This window comes from Alosa pseudoharengus, unplaced genomic scaffold (genome assembly GCF_046254945.1).
Source record: "Alosa pseudoharengus isolate Yale_2024_CS ecotype anadromous, Long Island Sound unplaced genomic scaffold, YU_APseudo_1.1 YU_APseudo_1.1_scf_16, whole genome shotgun sequence".
In the NCBI taxonomy this organism is placed as follows: domain Eukaryota; kingdom Metazoa; phylum Chordata; class Actinopteri; order Clupeiformes; family Clupeidae; genus Alosa; species Alosa pseudoharengus.
The window spans coordinates 14,192,856-14,209,401 of NW_027468630.1; the positions used below are offsets into that span (position 1 = coordinate 14,192,856).

Sequence of the window (16,546 nt, forward strand, 5' to 3'; positions counted from 1 at the left end):
TGGCGGTAGAGGTGCTGCTCGAGGGTGGTGTTGGATGGCGAGGTGGGCGTGGTCCAGGTGTGTGAGGTGAGGGCAGGGTAGGCGTCGACCAGCAGCTGCACCTGCACGTCCTCCCCTTCGGCCACCTCCAGCAGACCCCCGTCCAGCTCCGACGGCTGCACCACACGCACACGCACGTACGCCTCATCTGGCCAATCAGAGCACCCACAGCACAGGGGGGGTGTGGCCAGCATCACATAGAAAGAAAGGGTCAAGATATCAACGTGTGTGTGTGTGTGTGTTTGTGTTTGTGTGTGTGTGTGTGTGTGTGTGTGTGTGTGTGTGTGTGTGTGTGTGTGGGTTTGTGTGTGTGTATGTGTGTGTTTGTGTGTGTGTGTGTGTGTGTGTGTGTGTGTGTGTGTGTGTGTGTGTGTGTGTGTGCATGCGTGCGTGTGTGAAAGAGACTGAGAGGCTCACCTATAACTTGTAGACGTGTTGAAGAGCTGTTGATTCCAGCTTCGTTGATTCCCACACAGGTAATGTTTCCGGAATCCTCTGGCGTTACCGCAGGAATAGTGAAAATACTCTCGATGTCCAGCTGACTGCCCTTCGAGTGGACATTCTCCTCCGGACGCAATGCCTACACATGGGGACAGTAGGGTATTTACAAGTAAAGGCATTTGTGAGTTGTGTATCCAGGTGATATTGTGGTAGAAGTTGGGGTTGTTGTGTGTGTGTGTGTGTGTGTGTGTGTGTGTGTGTGTGTGTGTGTGTCAAGACCATGGGCGGAGTGGCCATCTGGCACCCCGGGCATTTTCCCGGTGGGCCGACGCACTTTTTGGGACGATAGAATAGGGCAATAGGCTATATATATATATATAATTGAATCATTTTGGCCAACGATCGGCCCAAAGGAAGGACAATCAGCGGCCCATTGGTTACATTTCCATATTGACACTCAACTGATCCAATAACAGCTCACGTCAGGCCCCACCCCTCGCATTTTGGCTCAGGGATTCTGTGGGTAGGTGTTCTTACGTGTGAGCAGTTGTGTATCCAGGTGACGTTGTAGTAGAAGTTGGGGTTGTGGGTGGTGCAGCTGATCTTAAGCTCCTCCCCCACGATGCGCACATACTCCGTCTGCTTCAGGAACACGTAGGGTGGAGCCTGTAACCCTGGAAACCACATGGACGGCATTGAATAAGTAACACACACACACACACACACACACACACACACAGGTAGTAAGTTAGCTGACAGAGTTTGATGTTTTATAACGGCATTACATGGTGCAGTACATACACACAGAAACATACACTTTTCACTTACTCTCTCTCTTTCTCTCACACACACACAAACTCACACACACACTCACACACACACACTCACACACACACACACTCACACACACACACACAAACACACACACACACACAGCGCACAGTGTCCTTACTCTGGATGACGTTGAGGCTGAATATTCTGGAGAAGATCTCCTGATGGCCTCTGGCGTGGGCAGCGCAGACGTAGTCCCCTGTGTGGCCGTGACGCAGCTGGATGAGTGTGACCCCTCTGTGGGGGTCGGAGGTGAAGTTGAGGTCGGGGGGAGGGGCCGAGCCGTTAGCCAATCGCAGCGTGACGGGGGCCAGGGCGGGGTCAGTGATGAGGCATGGCAGAACGCAGGAACCGCCCTCCTTACGCACAAGACGCAGAGCGCCGCTGGACACCACGAACACCACCGCAGGGTCTGATGGAGAGACAGACAGCTTCAGTGTGTGTGTGTGTGTGTGTGTGCGTGTGTTCCAGTGTACACCACAAACACCACCATGGTCTGAAACAGTGCGTGTGTGAGTGTATGTATGTGTGTTCCTGTGTACACCACAAACACCACCATGGTCTGAAACAGTGCGTGTGTGAGTGTATGTATGTGTGTGTGTGTTGTGTTTGTCAGTGTGTGTGTGTGTGTTTGTGTGTGTGTGTGTACGTGTGTGTGTTTATGAACTCCACACACACTCACCTCTCACATACACGTGGACGGTGGAGTAGAGGTGTGTGAGACTGGCGTTGGTGTACACACACTTGTACGTTCCTGTGTGTTCTGCCTCGGCTCGCGCCACACGGAATGTCTTGGTTCTACCGTTGCCCTTGGTGATGTGCTTCTTGTGTTTGGCCAGTCGGGGTTGCCAGGCGACCGGAGCATCACCGTGGCACTGCAGCTCCAGAGGGGAGCCGAGGTTCAGGACGATGTCCGACTTATTGATCACGACTGACTTCTGCCGGATTACAGGAGGCCTAATGTCTATACACACACACACATACACACACAAGCACACACACATAAAGATATGCACACAAAAACAGGAAACAAATGACTTGTTTCCTTTGCGTGTTATAAAGGCATGACTATTGCCTATAGGGGCAACCGGGTGATAAGCGGGATAACGGCCTTCAAGGTGTCCTGTTATACAGAATTAATGGACTTAGGCGGAGGCAATTTTCAACTTTCACACAAGAGTTCTTTGCCTCTCTCACCCTCGTCCATTAATTCCGTATAACAGGACACCTCGGCGGCCGTTATCCCTTACATAATGTACAGTACCCTCCAGAATTATTGGCACCTCTGCTAAAGTTGACTAAAAACCTGTATAAAAAATAATCTGTTGGTGATTTATTGTAATCTCACAATAAAAAAATTAGGAAAAATCCAACCTTGAAGGGAAGAAAATTTATTTTGAGAAAAAGGGAAATCTCATGAAGAAATAAATATTTGTAACTAAAACACGTTGCTCACAATTATTGGCACCCCTGTAAAATCTTAAACAAAACCTAACAGAAGCATTTTCCTATCTAATTTCAATTTATTTAAGTTAATCAGAGTGTCTGTGAACTTTCAGAAGTAGTTCATGACTTTTACTATGGTCTGAAAATAAAGTCACACAGAGGCTAAATCCTCTAGTCATTTTTCAACATCGGAAAGACAAGAGAATACACTAAATTTAAATAAAAAGAAAGTGTGTTGACATTTGTAAGTCAGAGAATGTCTATGACAACTAGGTACTTGGAAAAATGCCTATATTTACAGTTAAAACAATTATTAAAAATGTCTGCCCCTTTAATTTGAAAATAATATTTTGTTTGATTAATAAACCTCACATGTTTCAGTAGCCATAAGTGTGTAGATTTGAAACAAATCTGGTTTGGTTCTTAACGGGACCTTTTACTGCCTAAAATATACGATTTTTTTTTACCGCTTGTAGTTTGGTGCTGGGCTGGTGGGTGACCTATTTCTGCCCACTCACTCGGCACATCAACGGTTAGACCGAGAATTCTCGTCGCAAAATCAAATCAAACACAAACAGCTTAGATACCCTTATGGTGTGGGTGCCTGCGTGTCTTTAGGAATCCGCCATCTTGGTTTGTATAGAAATGAATATCAAGTGACACATACACTTAAGAGGGCGAAAATAGGACAGAGGGCAGAAATGTGAGTGTAACACGTGTGTGTGTGTGTGTTTGTTTGTTTCTGAGAAAAGCCTTGCTGTGTTTCTACTCAGCAGTAATACCATGTTTGGAGTTTTTTTCTGGTGATAGTGGAACAAATAATGAAAGAAACACACACACACACATACACACATAAATATGACTCTCAGCAGAGTTTCATATTCTTGTTTTTTTTCTTTATGGAGAAGTGAGAATGACTGGTCAGCAACATTGCTGACATGGCCACAGGTTACACACACACACACACACACACATACACTGCTGCCATGACCACAGGTTAGACACTGTGGCCTAAAACACAATCAAGGCCTTACTTGTGAAACCCTCTTTGAGGTCTTCACCTCTTTAAAGAACAGAACTGAAAGGGAATTATACACTGAATGCAATAAACACACATTATGTAAAAGAACATTTGAAAACAATAAACACACATTATGTAAATTAACATTTGAAAACAATAAAAGCTTATTAAGGTAAACTTAGATGAAGCCTTTGTCCAATTCATGAGAGGACAAAGAGAATATTAGCCAGCCATAGTATATTTAATGTTATAGCTGGGAGATGGTGGAACTAACTAGTATTAGCCAGCCATAGTGTGCATAATGTTATAGCTAACTAGTATTAGCCAGCCATTGTGTGTTTAATGTTATAGCTAACTAGTATTAGCCAGCCACAGTGTGTTTAATGTTATAGCTAACTAGTATTAGCCAGCCATAGTGTGCTTAATGTTATAGCTAACTAGTATTAGCCAGCCATAGTGTGCTTAATGTTATAGCTAACTAGTATTACCCAGCCATAGTGTGCTTAATGTTATAGCTGGGAAGTAGTCAAACCAGCCAGTAGCCTATTACCCAGTCATAATATTATAGCTAAACAATGCAAACAAACTCACTAAGCTTATAAACAAACAACTGAACCTTCCTGTACAAATGGAAAACTACAAAGATTATGAACAAAAGATGAGAGACCTCTGAACCTCTGAACACTAGCTAGTTTACAGGTAAACACACCTGAACTCCACGCTAGCTAGTTTACAGGTAAACACACCTGAACCTCACGCTAGCTAGTTTACAGTCTAACACACCTGAACACTAGTTAGTTTACAACCCAACACACCTGAACACTAGTTAGTTTACAATCCAACACACCAACTCCACACTAGCTAACAGTCTAACACACCTGAACATTAGCTAGTTTACAGTCCAACACGCTAGCTAGCTTTTAGCACCTTCTTTCTGAACCTGCCCCAACAGCTCAGTGTTGCTTAATCCATTATCAAGATACATTGCAGTCTAGCTGACTTTTAGCATGGCCTCTTAGTGTTCTGTTGAAGGTTTCTGGGGCTAAATTTGTTTCTGCCCCGGGGTCAGATGTCGGCCTGCCCGCTTACACACATCGCTCACACACATCGCTCACACACACAGCTCAGAGAAACAGTCAGAATTCCAGGGACCAAAGTCAAAGCTTGTGTCATTCTGAGTGTACTACATAATTTATGAGTACAGTATATGAGTGTGAGTGTGTACGAAAGAGTGTGTGTGTGTGCCTGTAAATGTCTGTGTGTACCTTTCAGTGTGGATGTGTGTGTGTGGCTGTGTGTGTCTGAGGTGCTCTGAAGTCTTACCTTGTGTAAAGCATGGCACAACGGCCATCATCAGTAGCAGGTAAAGCATCCCGTCCTTTTTGCGTGCGTGTGTGTGTGTCTGTCTGAGGGTCGGATTTTATCAGAAGGATGGCAGAAGTGTGTGTTGTCAGGTCTCATAGAAGAGTGAGAAGAGTGATTCTTCCTTCAGTTCATGAAGGACGCACACACATCTCAGCACACACACACACACACACACACACACACACACACTTCTCTTTTCCACATCAGCAGGAACTCCACACTGATGACTCAGACCTGGAGACAAGAAGACAGACAGACGTGAGGAGATGCACAACCACGCAAACACACACACGCACGCACACACACACACATAAGCAGATATACGTGGACACAAACACATACAGAGAAGGACACACGCAAACACACACACGCACGCACGCACACACACACACACACACACACACATACACAGATATACATGGACACAAACACACACAGAGAAGGACACATGCGCGCGCCTGCACTTACAGTTGTGCTCATAAGTTTACACACCCTGTACACAACCATCCTAAAATTCACACCCATGCTAAAGTACACACCCATGCTAAAGTACACACTCATGCTAAAGTACACACCCATGCTAAAGTACACACACATGCTAAAGTACTACACACTCATGCTAAAGTACACACACCTGCTAAAGTACACACCCATGCTAAAGTACACTACACACCCATGCTAAAGTACACACACATGCTAAAGTACACACACATGCTAAAGTACAATACACACCCATGCTAAAGTACACACCCATGCTAAAGTTTATTAAAAAGAGGAATAAAAAAATGCCTTAATTAAAAAAATGAAGACAAAATACAACCTTTAAGGAATTCAAAAATCTCCATATCATCACATACCATACCTAACAAGATTCAAGGTTCTTTATTTGCCATTTGTGCACAAACTAGCAGTTCAGACACATTGGAATTTTTGTGCGGTGCTCTCAGAGTCAACACTATGGGGTAAAAACACTATATTAAAAAGATCAATACATTAATAAACAGGGCCGGAGTGGGGCCACTTTTCAGCCCGGGAGTTTCAGGGCCGAGACCGGCCCACTTTTTTAGTGGTGGTAGAAAATTGGATAAATATGGCAACATTTCAGCTCTTATCCTGTAGTTTTTATTATAGGCTACCAATATTCCACTATTCCACAAGGATAGGTTGATAAGTTAACAAAAACAGGAAGGAAGAAATAAAGCATTTTAAATGTATCCCACAATTCCACTAAGAGGCATATTGAACTACTGTATTGTTTACATGTTTTTTTCTGCATGGGTCAGCTATCATGTTGTTTGGTGATTTGCTCCTTTACTACACCCACTTCTGAGCAAACAAGGCATATATGTTGATCATGTAGCCTACTGCTGTCATATAGCCGATGCTCTTTCTTACATGAAATAACTTTAATTCATATGGTTAACTCTATTATCCTTTCTACTTGTCCCTGTAGTCATAGCTAATTTCGGGTTCATCATTTTCAGTGAAGGACTGGTTGATCTGCTGCTCAGAGGCTACTTTTGTTTTTAAGCCTATGCTATACACAGATCAAGCTTGAGTTGTGTTATCAATATTTGCATAATATTTGCAAAGTCTATGAATCGCCATATTGGATGATACAAAAAGGCTAGTATTTTAAATAATTTTTAAAATATTGTAACGATTTGAAAGTGAACCACACAGTTGTCCAATCAAAAGGTTTATTCGCTGGGAACGAGAGCTAAGACAGACCAAGACACAGAACACAATGCAAACAGGGCAGGTCAAGCACGCACACACACTACACATACAGGGGAGGACGCAGCCTCCCACACAAAAAAGGTCACACACGAGGGAGAACTAAAAGGGAAACATGTTACAATAAAGACGCTAACATTACACACAAAACTAAGGAGAATAACGACATAAACCCCCCAAATGTTCGCTCTCGTATCCCAGGATCCCCTGCGTGGGAGAACGCGAACACTGTCTTTTTGCGCCGACGCTACATAGCTCCCCCAACAAGCCGTTGCCGTCCTCGGCAACGACCACGAGGTAGCCACATGCTAGCGTCGGTGCGCGTCGCCCGCGACTCAGTTCAGTGCGACAGTACCACCAACTCACGTGGGGTGCACGCGCCGCAGGAGCTCACTCAACGGGGCACCACGCTGCTAGCAATCCAGTTCGGGCGTGCTAGCAGCCACGTGGCCGACCCGCTCGTCACCAGCTCCCTCTCAGCAGCCGCACTCAGGCTGCACTTTCCGCGGCGTGTCACCGCGGCACTCCTCCTCTCCAGACGGGGCCCTAGGTGGCCTTACAACCGTCGACACTGTACCAAGCACCGGGGTTCGAGGGGGGCGCCACTCCGCTCCGTCGAGTCGCCGACCAGGACAGACAGGCACCGACTCCACAGCAACCGGACCGCGCTGATCTCTCCCGCTGCAGCTACCGTCTTCGGCGTCCCTCCTCGTGTTGCCATCTCGCAGAGCCGTACTGCTCTGTTCCCGGCCCGTTCCACTCCTTCGCGGCCTCGGCGAAGGCACGACCCCCGAGATGGCCGTGCTATCGAACTCCACACACAAACTTTTTTCAAAAAGGCGTCGGCCAACAGGCCAACTAGAACGGGCGCCCACACAGCACGGTGCCTCTCACACGCACCCAAAAGTTTTAAAGTTCAGAGGGCCTTTCCGACGAAGCTGCCCCACCGTCGTGAGTTCGCTGCCCTCAGCGGCTCCGCCAACCGTCCATCGTCCAGGAACCTCTTCCTCGCCGCACTCCCTCGGCTCTGCTCACGCGTCGGGGCTCGCAGTGGAGTCAGCGCCCAGGCCAGCGTCGTCTTCTCCGCGACCGCTTCTTCCGGCCAGATCTCCTCCCATGGCAACAGGCAGGTCCCGGCGACAGCTCCTCTCCTCCGTCGACTGTAGCGATAGAAGGCCCCGAGCTTTTTAGTAGCCCTTACAAGGGCTCTCCCTGGATCCTCTTGCGTGGGCCTCCACCCAGTGGTGAGGTCTCCCGCTCCCAGCTTGTCTTGCTGAGTGGAGGCCATGTCCGAAAGTCGCTTCTGACACCAATGTAACGATTTGATCGCGACACACACAGTTGTTCAATCAAAAGGTTTATTCGCTGGGAACGAGAGCTAAGACAGACCAAGACACAGAACACAATGCAAACAGGGCAGGTCAAGCACGCACACACACTACACATACAGGGGAGGACCCAGCCTCCCACACAAAAAGGATCACACACGAGGGAGAACTAAAAGGGAAACATGTTACAATAAAGACGCTAACATTACACACAAAACTAAGGAGAATAACGACATAAACCCCCCAAATGTTCGCTCTCGTATCCCAGGATCCCCTGCGCGGGAGAACGCGAACACTGTCTTTTTGCGCCGACGCTACAATATGTTACTTGCGAATAGGTTGACAACGCTTCAACGTCCAGTAGGTTATTAGCCCAATTACGCCGTTATAATCATGGCTATCTCTCTTTACCAGTTGCCACTTATGTCTGTCCTCTTCAAAAAAAAAATTGGAAGTTTGGCACATTTGGCAGCATTTTCTTCCAATACTTTTCGTCTTTTTTTCCTGGTCCATCCATCCTCCCTGATGCTTATCACTACGGTAGGGCCGGCCCGGCTGGTACTAGGCTATCTGAGAAAGCTTTTTAGGAAAGACGGGCTATATGGACCCAACCAGTTAAAGGAACACGCCACCCAAAATCAGTAGTGATATATGTTCTTACCGTAACTTTCACGAGTTGAGTCGTACCTCTCCCGCGTCGGTAGGTGCACTCAAACGCTCTGTCGCGCGGCGCGAATGTGTTAGCATGTTGCTATGCTAGCGGGCTCTGCCGTGGCCGTAGAGAGAGGCACATAGCAGTATTCAAACACCTCCACGTTTTACCTACTTAAATATAGTTGCACGAGTAGTTGATGAAAAATGTTAGGGCACACAACATGAAACGTGACGATTTTCCAAGCGAATAAACATGAGAACTACAATGTGTGGCGCAATAGCACTTGGGAGTACTTCGACCTAGCGTGGTAATATTATTAACACCTAATTGTAGATCCTATCCACCACAGAGTTTAGAATCCATGCTGGATCGACCCTCAGCCTCTCCCTCCCCTCTGAGCGAGAGAGGCACACACACTAGAGATGCGCTGATGGGCTATTATTTCAACCATAACTGCATAGCAAAACTTATCATCCATCAGCCATCCATCAGCACTAAAGTTTGTTGACCAATTTTCAAAACTGCACCCGCCATCCGCTGGTTGTTTTAATGTAGGCTATATGGGTGATGCAGCGCTGCTGACGTGAGGCTAGAAAGCCCTTGCCTGTTCTAGAAAGACTGATCTAATGCAGCAAATATATTAAAAGGCAAAAGTCGTACATTGGCTAGGCCTATCCCCAGAATATCAGCAGCAAACTCAGTCTCTGTCGCGCAAAACAGTCTCCAAATAAAACGCACATCGGCCTGTTGCCTATTCTGCCAGCTTGTGACAATATATCGTCCAAAATGCTTGATTGCATTGCATTCTCCACATTTTTTGCTACATTTTCATGTACCACATCAGCATATTTGTTCAGTGAATCTTTTGTAAATTGCTTTACAATTACCGTCGGGCCCTTGTCAGCAGACTTCGGCTTGCCTCTTGCCATATTCACTCCTTGTCTTCCGATGTCATTTCTGAGTCATCTACAGATGTTCACCTCCCTAAATAGAACCAACTTCAACCTGTTATATCCTAGATGAGACTGCCTGGGTTATTTTGCTTAGATATTAGCCTATATATAAAACACATAATTGTAGCCTACCATTCAGGGAATAGGCATTTAAAAGAGAGACAGAGAGTGATATGACTAAGAAATGACATCGGGCGATGGCAGTGCGAGATGTTCAGAACGTAAGAGCTAAAACTTCTACAAACTCACTAACATCCACAGCGGAAAAAGAAGGTAAGAAAAATAGTCTGAAAACTTAGATGTGTAAGGCAAGCAAGCAAGTTTGGCGGTTGTTACTAAAAATGTGAACATGCACGTTGCATTGTTGTGCGGTGGACTTTCAGAATGAATGGAGTCTGAGTTTCTTTAATATCGAGGCGTCATATTTGTCCGATGGCCTGCTAGGCTATAAAATGAATTGCGATGTCTGTCTGAAAAAGACGCGCTCGTGCAGTCAAGAACAGGCTTGTCAGTCAACCTGACATAACAGTGTGTAAAGTAGCCTATAATGTGAATGACTTGTTATTTTATCAAGGATTTCTTTCTTTTTGCAAAAAATAAAGTAGCCTACAATAGGCATTAATTAGTAGGCCAGGAGCATGCTGAAATTATGTGGCAAATTGCGGTTTTTATGACAGTGATAAAATTGTAAAAGGACGTGACCGAAGCTGAGGCAAGCCAGGCAATAGGCCTATAGGCCCGACGGTAACTGTAAAGCAATTTACAAAAGATTCACTGAACAAAAATGCTGATGTGGTACATGAAAATGTAGCTAAAAATGTGGAGAATGCAATGCAATCAAGCATTTTGGACGATATATTGTCACAAGCTGGCAGAATAGGCAACAGGCCGATGTGCGTTTTATTTGGAGACTGTTTTGCGCGACAGAGACTGAGTTTGCTGCTGATATTCTGGGGATAGGCCTAGCCAATGTACGACTTTTGCCTTTTAATATATTTGCTGCATTAGATCAGTCTTTCTAGAACAGGCAAGGGCTTTCTAGCCTCACGTCAGCAGCGCTGCATCACCCATATAGCCTACATTAAAACAACCAGCGGATGGCGGGTGCAGTTTTGAAAATTGGTCAACAAACTTTAGTGCTGATGGATGGCTGATGGATGATAAGTTTTGCTATGCAGTTATGGTTGAAATAATAGCCCATCAGCGCATCTCTAGTGTGTGTGCCTCTCTCGCTCAGAGGGGAGGGAGAGGCTGAGGGTCGATCCAGCATGGATTCTAAACTCTGTGGTGGATAGGATCTACAATTAGGTGTTAATAATATTACCACGCTAGGTCGAAGTACTCCCAAGTGCTATTGCGCCACACATTGTAGTTCTCATGTTTATTCGCTTGGAAAATCGTCACGTTTCATGTTGTGTGCCCTAACATTTTTCATCAACTACTCGTGCAACTGTATTTAAGTAGGTAAAACGTGGAGGTGTTTGAATACTGCTATGTGCCTCTCTCTACGGCCACGGCAGAGCCCGCTAGCATAGCAACATGCTAACACATTCGCGCCGCGCGACAGAGCGTTTGAGTGCACCTACCGACGCGGGAGAGGTACGACTCAACTCGTGAAAGTTACGGTAAGAACATATATCACTACTGATTTTGGGTGGCGTGTTCCTTTAACTGGTTGGGTCCATATAGCCCGTCTTTCCTAAAAAGCTTTCTCAGATAGCCTAGTACCAGCCGGGCCGGCCCTACCGTAGTGATAAGCATCAGGGAGGATGGATGGACCAGGAAAAAAAGACGAAAAGTATTGGAAGAAAATGCTGCCAAATGTGCCAAACTTCCAATTTTTTTTTTGAAGAGGACAGACATAAGTGCACCTACCGACGTGGGAGAGGTACGACTCAACTCGTGAAAGTTACGGTAAGAACATATATCACTACTGATTTTGGGTGGCGTGTTCCTTTAACTTTTCTTGGGAGGGGAGAACAACCCATGCAGAGGCTGCGGTGTTAGGCATAGAATGCAAACGTGTGTAGCCAACTTTAAGAGAAGATAGATTAACGTGACAAATGTCAATATTTTTCCCTGAACCGGCCCAAAAGTGAAGCGGCCCACCGGGAATTCTCCCGATTCTCCCGATTACCCACTCCGGGCCAGTTAATAAATATAGGCTTATAGAAAAAACATTTACACAATAAATACAAGTACTAATTAAGACACATAATCCTGTTAAACAGATGTCACATATTGCACATGTCAGTTTGAGTGAGGTAGTGTGAGTTATTTTAACATGTTCAGTAGTTTTGTTTTGCCATCAGTCTGACTGTGGCAGGGAAGAAGCTATTGAAAAAACGTGTTCTATGGGTGATGATGCTGTCCGCTCTGCTGTGTCTCAGGTTGTATGTGCATTGTTTGTGTCTGAACAGAGAGTGAGCTGGGTGGAGTGAGTCTCTGATGATTCTCTCTGCTCTTTTCTGACAGCGCTGCACAAACATAGAGTCCATGGAGTGTTGTTCCAATGATCCTCTCTGCCGTCTTTATGACTCTTTGCAGAGCCTTCCTCTCTGCCTGTGTGGTGGTACCATACCAGACGGTGATGCCTGTGGTGAGGATGCTCTCTACCAGTCCTCTGTAGGCCTGGGTGAGGGGGCGGTGGTTCAGACCAGCTTTCCTGAGCAGCCTGATGAAATAGAGCCTTTGCTGGGCTTTTTTAACTGTGGCTGTGGTGTTATGAGTCCAGCTCAGGTCAGATGTAACCTGCAGTCCCAGGAATCTGTAGCTGTCAGCCCTCTCCACCTCAGTCCCTTTGATGATAAGAGGCTGTAGAGGGGGAGGTTTCTTCCTGAAATCCAGTGCTATTTCTTTGGTCTTGTCAGTGTTTAGGACAAGGTCATTCTCCTCTCCGTAGACCAGGATGTTGTTGACCAGCGTCCTGTACCCTGACTCACCCCCCCCCCCCCCCCCCTTGATAAGCCCCAGGATGGTGGTGTCATCAGCGTATTTGATAATGATGGTGTTGTCCTGGGTGGAGACACAGTCGTGGGTGTACAGAGTGAAGACTTTGGGGCTGAGGCAGCAGCCCTGTGGGGATCCTGTGCTGACTGTGAGCCCAGCAGATACTTGTCCTCCCATTCTCACCACCTGTGGTCTCTCTATCAGGAAGTCCAGAATCCAGTTACAGGTGGGAGTTGGGACACGCAGGTCTGTCAGCTTCTTGTCAAACCTGGCATAGAAGGTGTTAAGGCTATCTGGAAGGGTGGCGTCCCGGAGGTCTGTGGTTTTTGTGGTTTTCCTGTAGTTAGTGACAGACTGAATTCCCTGCCACATGCTGCGTGTGTTGTGGTTGAGGTAGTAGCTTTCAAGTTTTTGGGAGTGAGCCCTCTTTGGTGCTCTGATGGACTTCTGCAGCTCATACCGGGCTATCTTATACTCCCCTTGATCTCCTGACTTGAAGGCTTCCCCCCTCTTCCTAATTTTCTGTTTTATGTCCCCATTAAACCAGGGTTTTTGGTTAGGGAACATATGTACAGTACAGTATGTGGGTGCACATATGGACGTGCACCAGCTAATGTAGTCACTCACAGTCTCTATGTATTCGTGAATGTCATTTGTGACCTCTTTGAAGATGCTCCATTCTGTGGCCTCTAACTTTATCAGGATGCATAGTATCCTGGACCCATGAAATAACTGGCCTTTAATTAAAAACCTGCCTGCCTCTATGGGAATTTATATTTATAAAGTTTATTTATTTTAGTATATTTATATTTATAAAGAATATTTATTTTAGTATATTTAGTATATTCTTTATCTTCTACTGTCCTTATTGCTTAGTTGTGTTTTTTTATATTATACACTTTTAATTACTTTTTCTGCTGTTAGTGAATGTGTGTGTGTTGTCTGTATGCTACTGAGACCTTGAATTTCCCCTGGGGATCAATAAAGTATCTATCTATCTATCTATCTATCTATCTATTTAACATAGGGGTGTGTATACCCCCTGTATTTTAAGGAAGAATATTAATTTATTTATGATACATTATTCATTCACAAAGAAATTTGGTGTCATTAAAGGTTGTATTTTTCATCATTGTTAAGGCATTAATTAAGGCATTAAGATTTAAGATCAATTTCCAAAAGATATTTTTTTATTTCTCTTTTTAGTCAACTTTAGCATGAGTGTGTAAACTTACGAGCACAACTGTAAGCAGACATACATGGACACAAACACACACACACACACACACACAGTAGGACAGACACACAACCAGACATACACACACACACACACACACACAGTAGGACAGACACACAACCAGACATACACACACACACACACACACACACACACACACACACACACACACAGTAGGACAGACACACAACCAGACACACACACACATACACACACACACACACACACAATTCAACCCACAATTTTTCAGGTTACTGCCAAGCTCCTTAGCCACTACACTACCACCGATATACATGGACACACACACACACACACACACACTGTTCAGCACCATGTTGAAAAACAAGAAAATAAAGGAAATACAAGTAAAAAAAGCAGGATGTTAGTGGAGCAGATTTGATTGGTCTGGAATGGTCCAGTCAGTGCAGTTATGCATGGAGCCATTTCTGGATCTAACAGAGCGGAGATAGACAAAGTCATGTAAACAGGAGGGAGCCGAGTCATGCAGAATTGTGTACACTGTGCACAGACTTGAAAAAAATTGTCAAAATTAAGGAAATTGTGTTTCTCCAGAATCTTACAATAATGGTACCTGAATGGCTTTTTGTCAAATACTTTTAGAGCCTTCTTGTACAAAGATTGTACAGATTTGGTTGCTGTTTCATGCAGTAAGAAATGTGAAAGAAAATGAGGGCATGCATGCAGTACATTACATGGAGAGAGGATCGGGTCTGTTTAAAATTGGCCAGATTGTATTAATTGTTTTAGTCATCTTCCTGATGTGTGTTGAGTTTGATAGGGGTCTTTTATAATTACACAACACACACACACACACACACACACACTTACACAACACACACACACGCAGTTACACAACACACACACATACTTACAAAACACACACACACACACACACACACACACTTACACAACACACACACACACACACAAAACACTTTGATGAATGTGCAGACGTGACAGAAGTGAGAGGACCAAGTTAACGAAATGTACTATGACCTCTATTTAACACACACACACACACACACACACACACACACACACACACACACACACACACACATACAGTACAAGCTAAAACCAACTCAAATCAGAGGCTCATTCTCTCCTGAACATTTCATTGAGTTGGAGATAACACAGCAGACACACAGCAGCCTGTTAATGGATACAGCACTAAAGAAAAGCCCAATGAGCAAGCGGAACCCTACTAGAACATGTCCTAGAGCAGAAGAGAATAATAGAAGAAGAGAACCTTACCTGGGTAGAGGGTGAGAGTACAAGAATGCTCTAGAACCATCGGAGAACCCAAGGTGGGCAGGCGATCCTGTATGGAACACTCCCTGCCGTCTCTCCAGAATCATCTAATCTACCCAGCACTCAACACACACACACACACACACACACACACACACACACACACACACAGTCCCCCTGACTACCATCCCCTCTCTGTCCACACTCTTTAGTGAGACCAATCCCTGCTCATCACACCCTAACATTTCAATCTGCCATGGTGTGTGTGTGTGTGTGTGTTTTCATGCATACTTCTGAATGTGTGTGTATGGGGTTTACTAAATGAACCCTTTTCCCAATCAACTAGACAGTGTGAGGGACCTCATGATGTCTGTGGCCGTTTGTGTGTGTGTGTGTGTGTGTGTGTGTGCAGAGGTCAGAACTGAGGACAATAAAAGACCCCATGATGCTGTGTGAATGATCTGTGAGTGTGTGTTCAGGCCATTATGATCTCTGCCTTGTGTTGCCCTGAGGTGGTGCTAGAATGTGTGAGTGTGTGTGTGTGTGTGTGTGTTTATCGAGAAGAGTGTTAATTGATTACTTGCCCTTAATAAAGGGGGTGGAGCTCCTTCTAAATATTCTAAGGGTCACACACAGATCAGCCAAGTCTGTTGACATTCCAGGTCACAACACATACACACACACACACGCACACACACTGACACAAAAACTGTTGAGATGGAGTAAGTTTCAGCAATAACATTTACAGTTGTTATAGGGGGCTTTTACAATGATAAACAGCACACATTTACACAACACACACACTTACACAACACACACACATATAAAACACTCTGATGAATACGCAGACATGACAGAAGTGAGAGGAGCAACTCAAGGAAATGTTTCAATCTTCAAACACAGATAGTGTGTTGATATTGGAGGATCCTAATTCCCAGGCTGATGATAACCCTTTCAATCATATGTGGACGTTTGATCAGCTAAGTGTGGCCTTATTGTGGGACTACTGTCACCTGCTTGGCACATGTCCACAGAAACAGTTAACTGGAACAGGAAATGTAATCAAATGTATTGTCATGTCTTGACTGATCCACTCTAATGGTCTCACTACAACAGTGGTCTCAGTTTCATCAGCAACTCACCATGTGGTCCCTCTCAATGTAACCAATCACAAACTGGGTAGCCTATTTAAGGGAAGTTGACACAATATTCAAGGAGCTTTTCTGTAGTCAGAACTCCCATATCCCAGGTGTGTGGTCTTCATCCTCTGAC

The 16,546-nt window shown here is 45.1% G+C and overlaps 1 protein-coding gene across 1 annotated transcript in view; it reads right to left on the minus strand.

Annotated features, from left to right (window-relative positions):
• csf1ra (colony stimulating factor 1 receptor, a) overlaps positions 1-5,295 on the minus strand; it is a 19,701-nt gene extending 14,406 nt beyond the window's left edge. Inside the window, exons 1-6 of the mRNA XM_076287175.1 lie at positions 5,102-5,295; positions 1,994-2,275; positions 1,433-1,723; positions 1,018-1,154; positions 457-619; positions 1-187 (exon numbers count right to left, since the gene is read on the minus strand). The exon at positions 1-187 is cut by the window's left edge and continues 12 nt beyond it. Coding sequence (XP_076143290.1) covers positions 1-187; positions 457-619; positions 1,018-1,154; positions 1,433-1,723; positions 1,994-2,275; positions 5,102-5,150 — 1,109 coding nt within the window. The 5' untranslated portion in view covers positions 5,151-5,295. The remainder of the gene's footprint in view (positions 188-456; positions 620-1,017; positions 1,155-1,432; positions 1,724-1,993; positions 2,276-5,101) is intronic.
• Between the last annotated feature and the right edge of the window lie 11,251 nt (positions 5,296-16,546).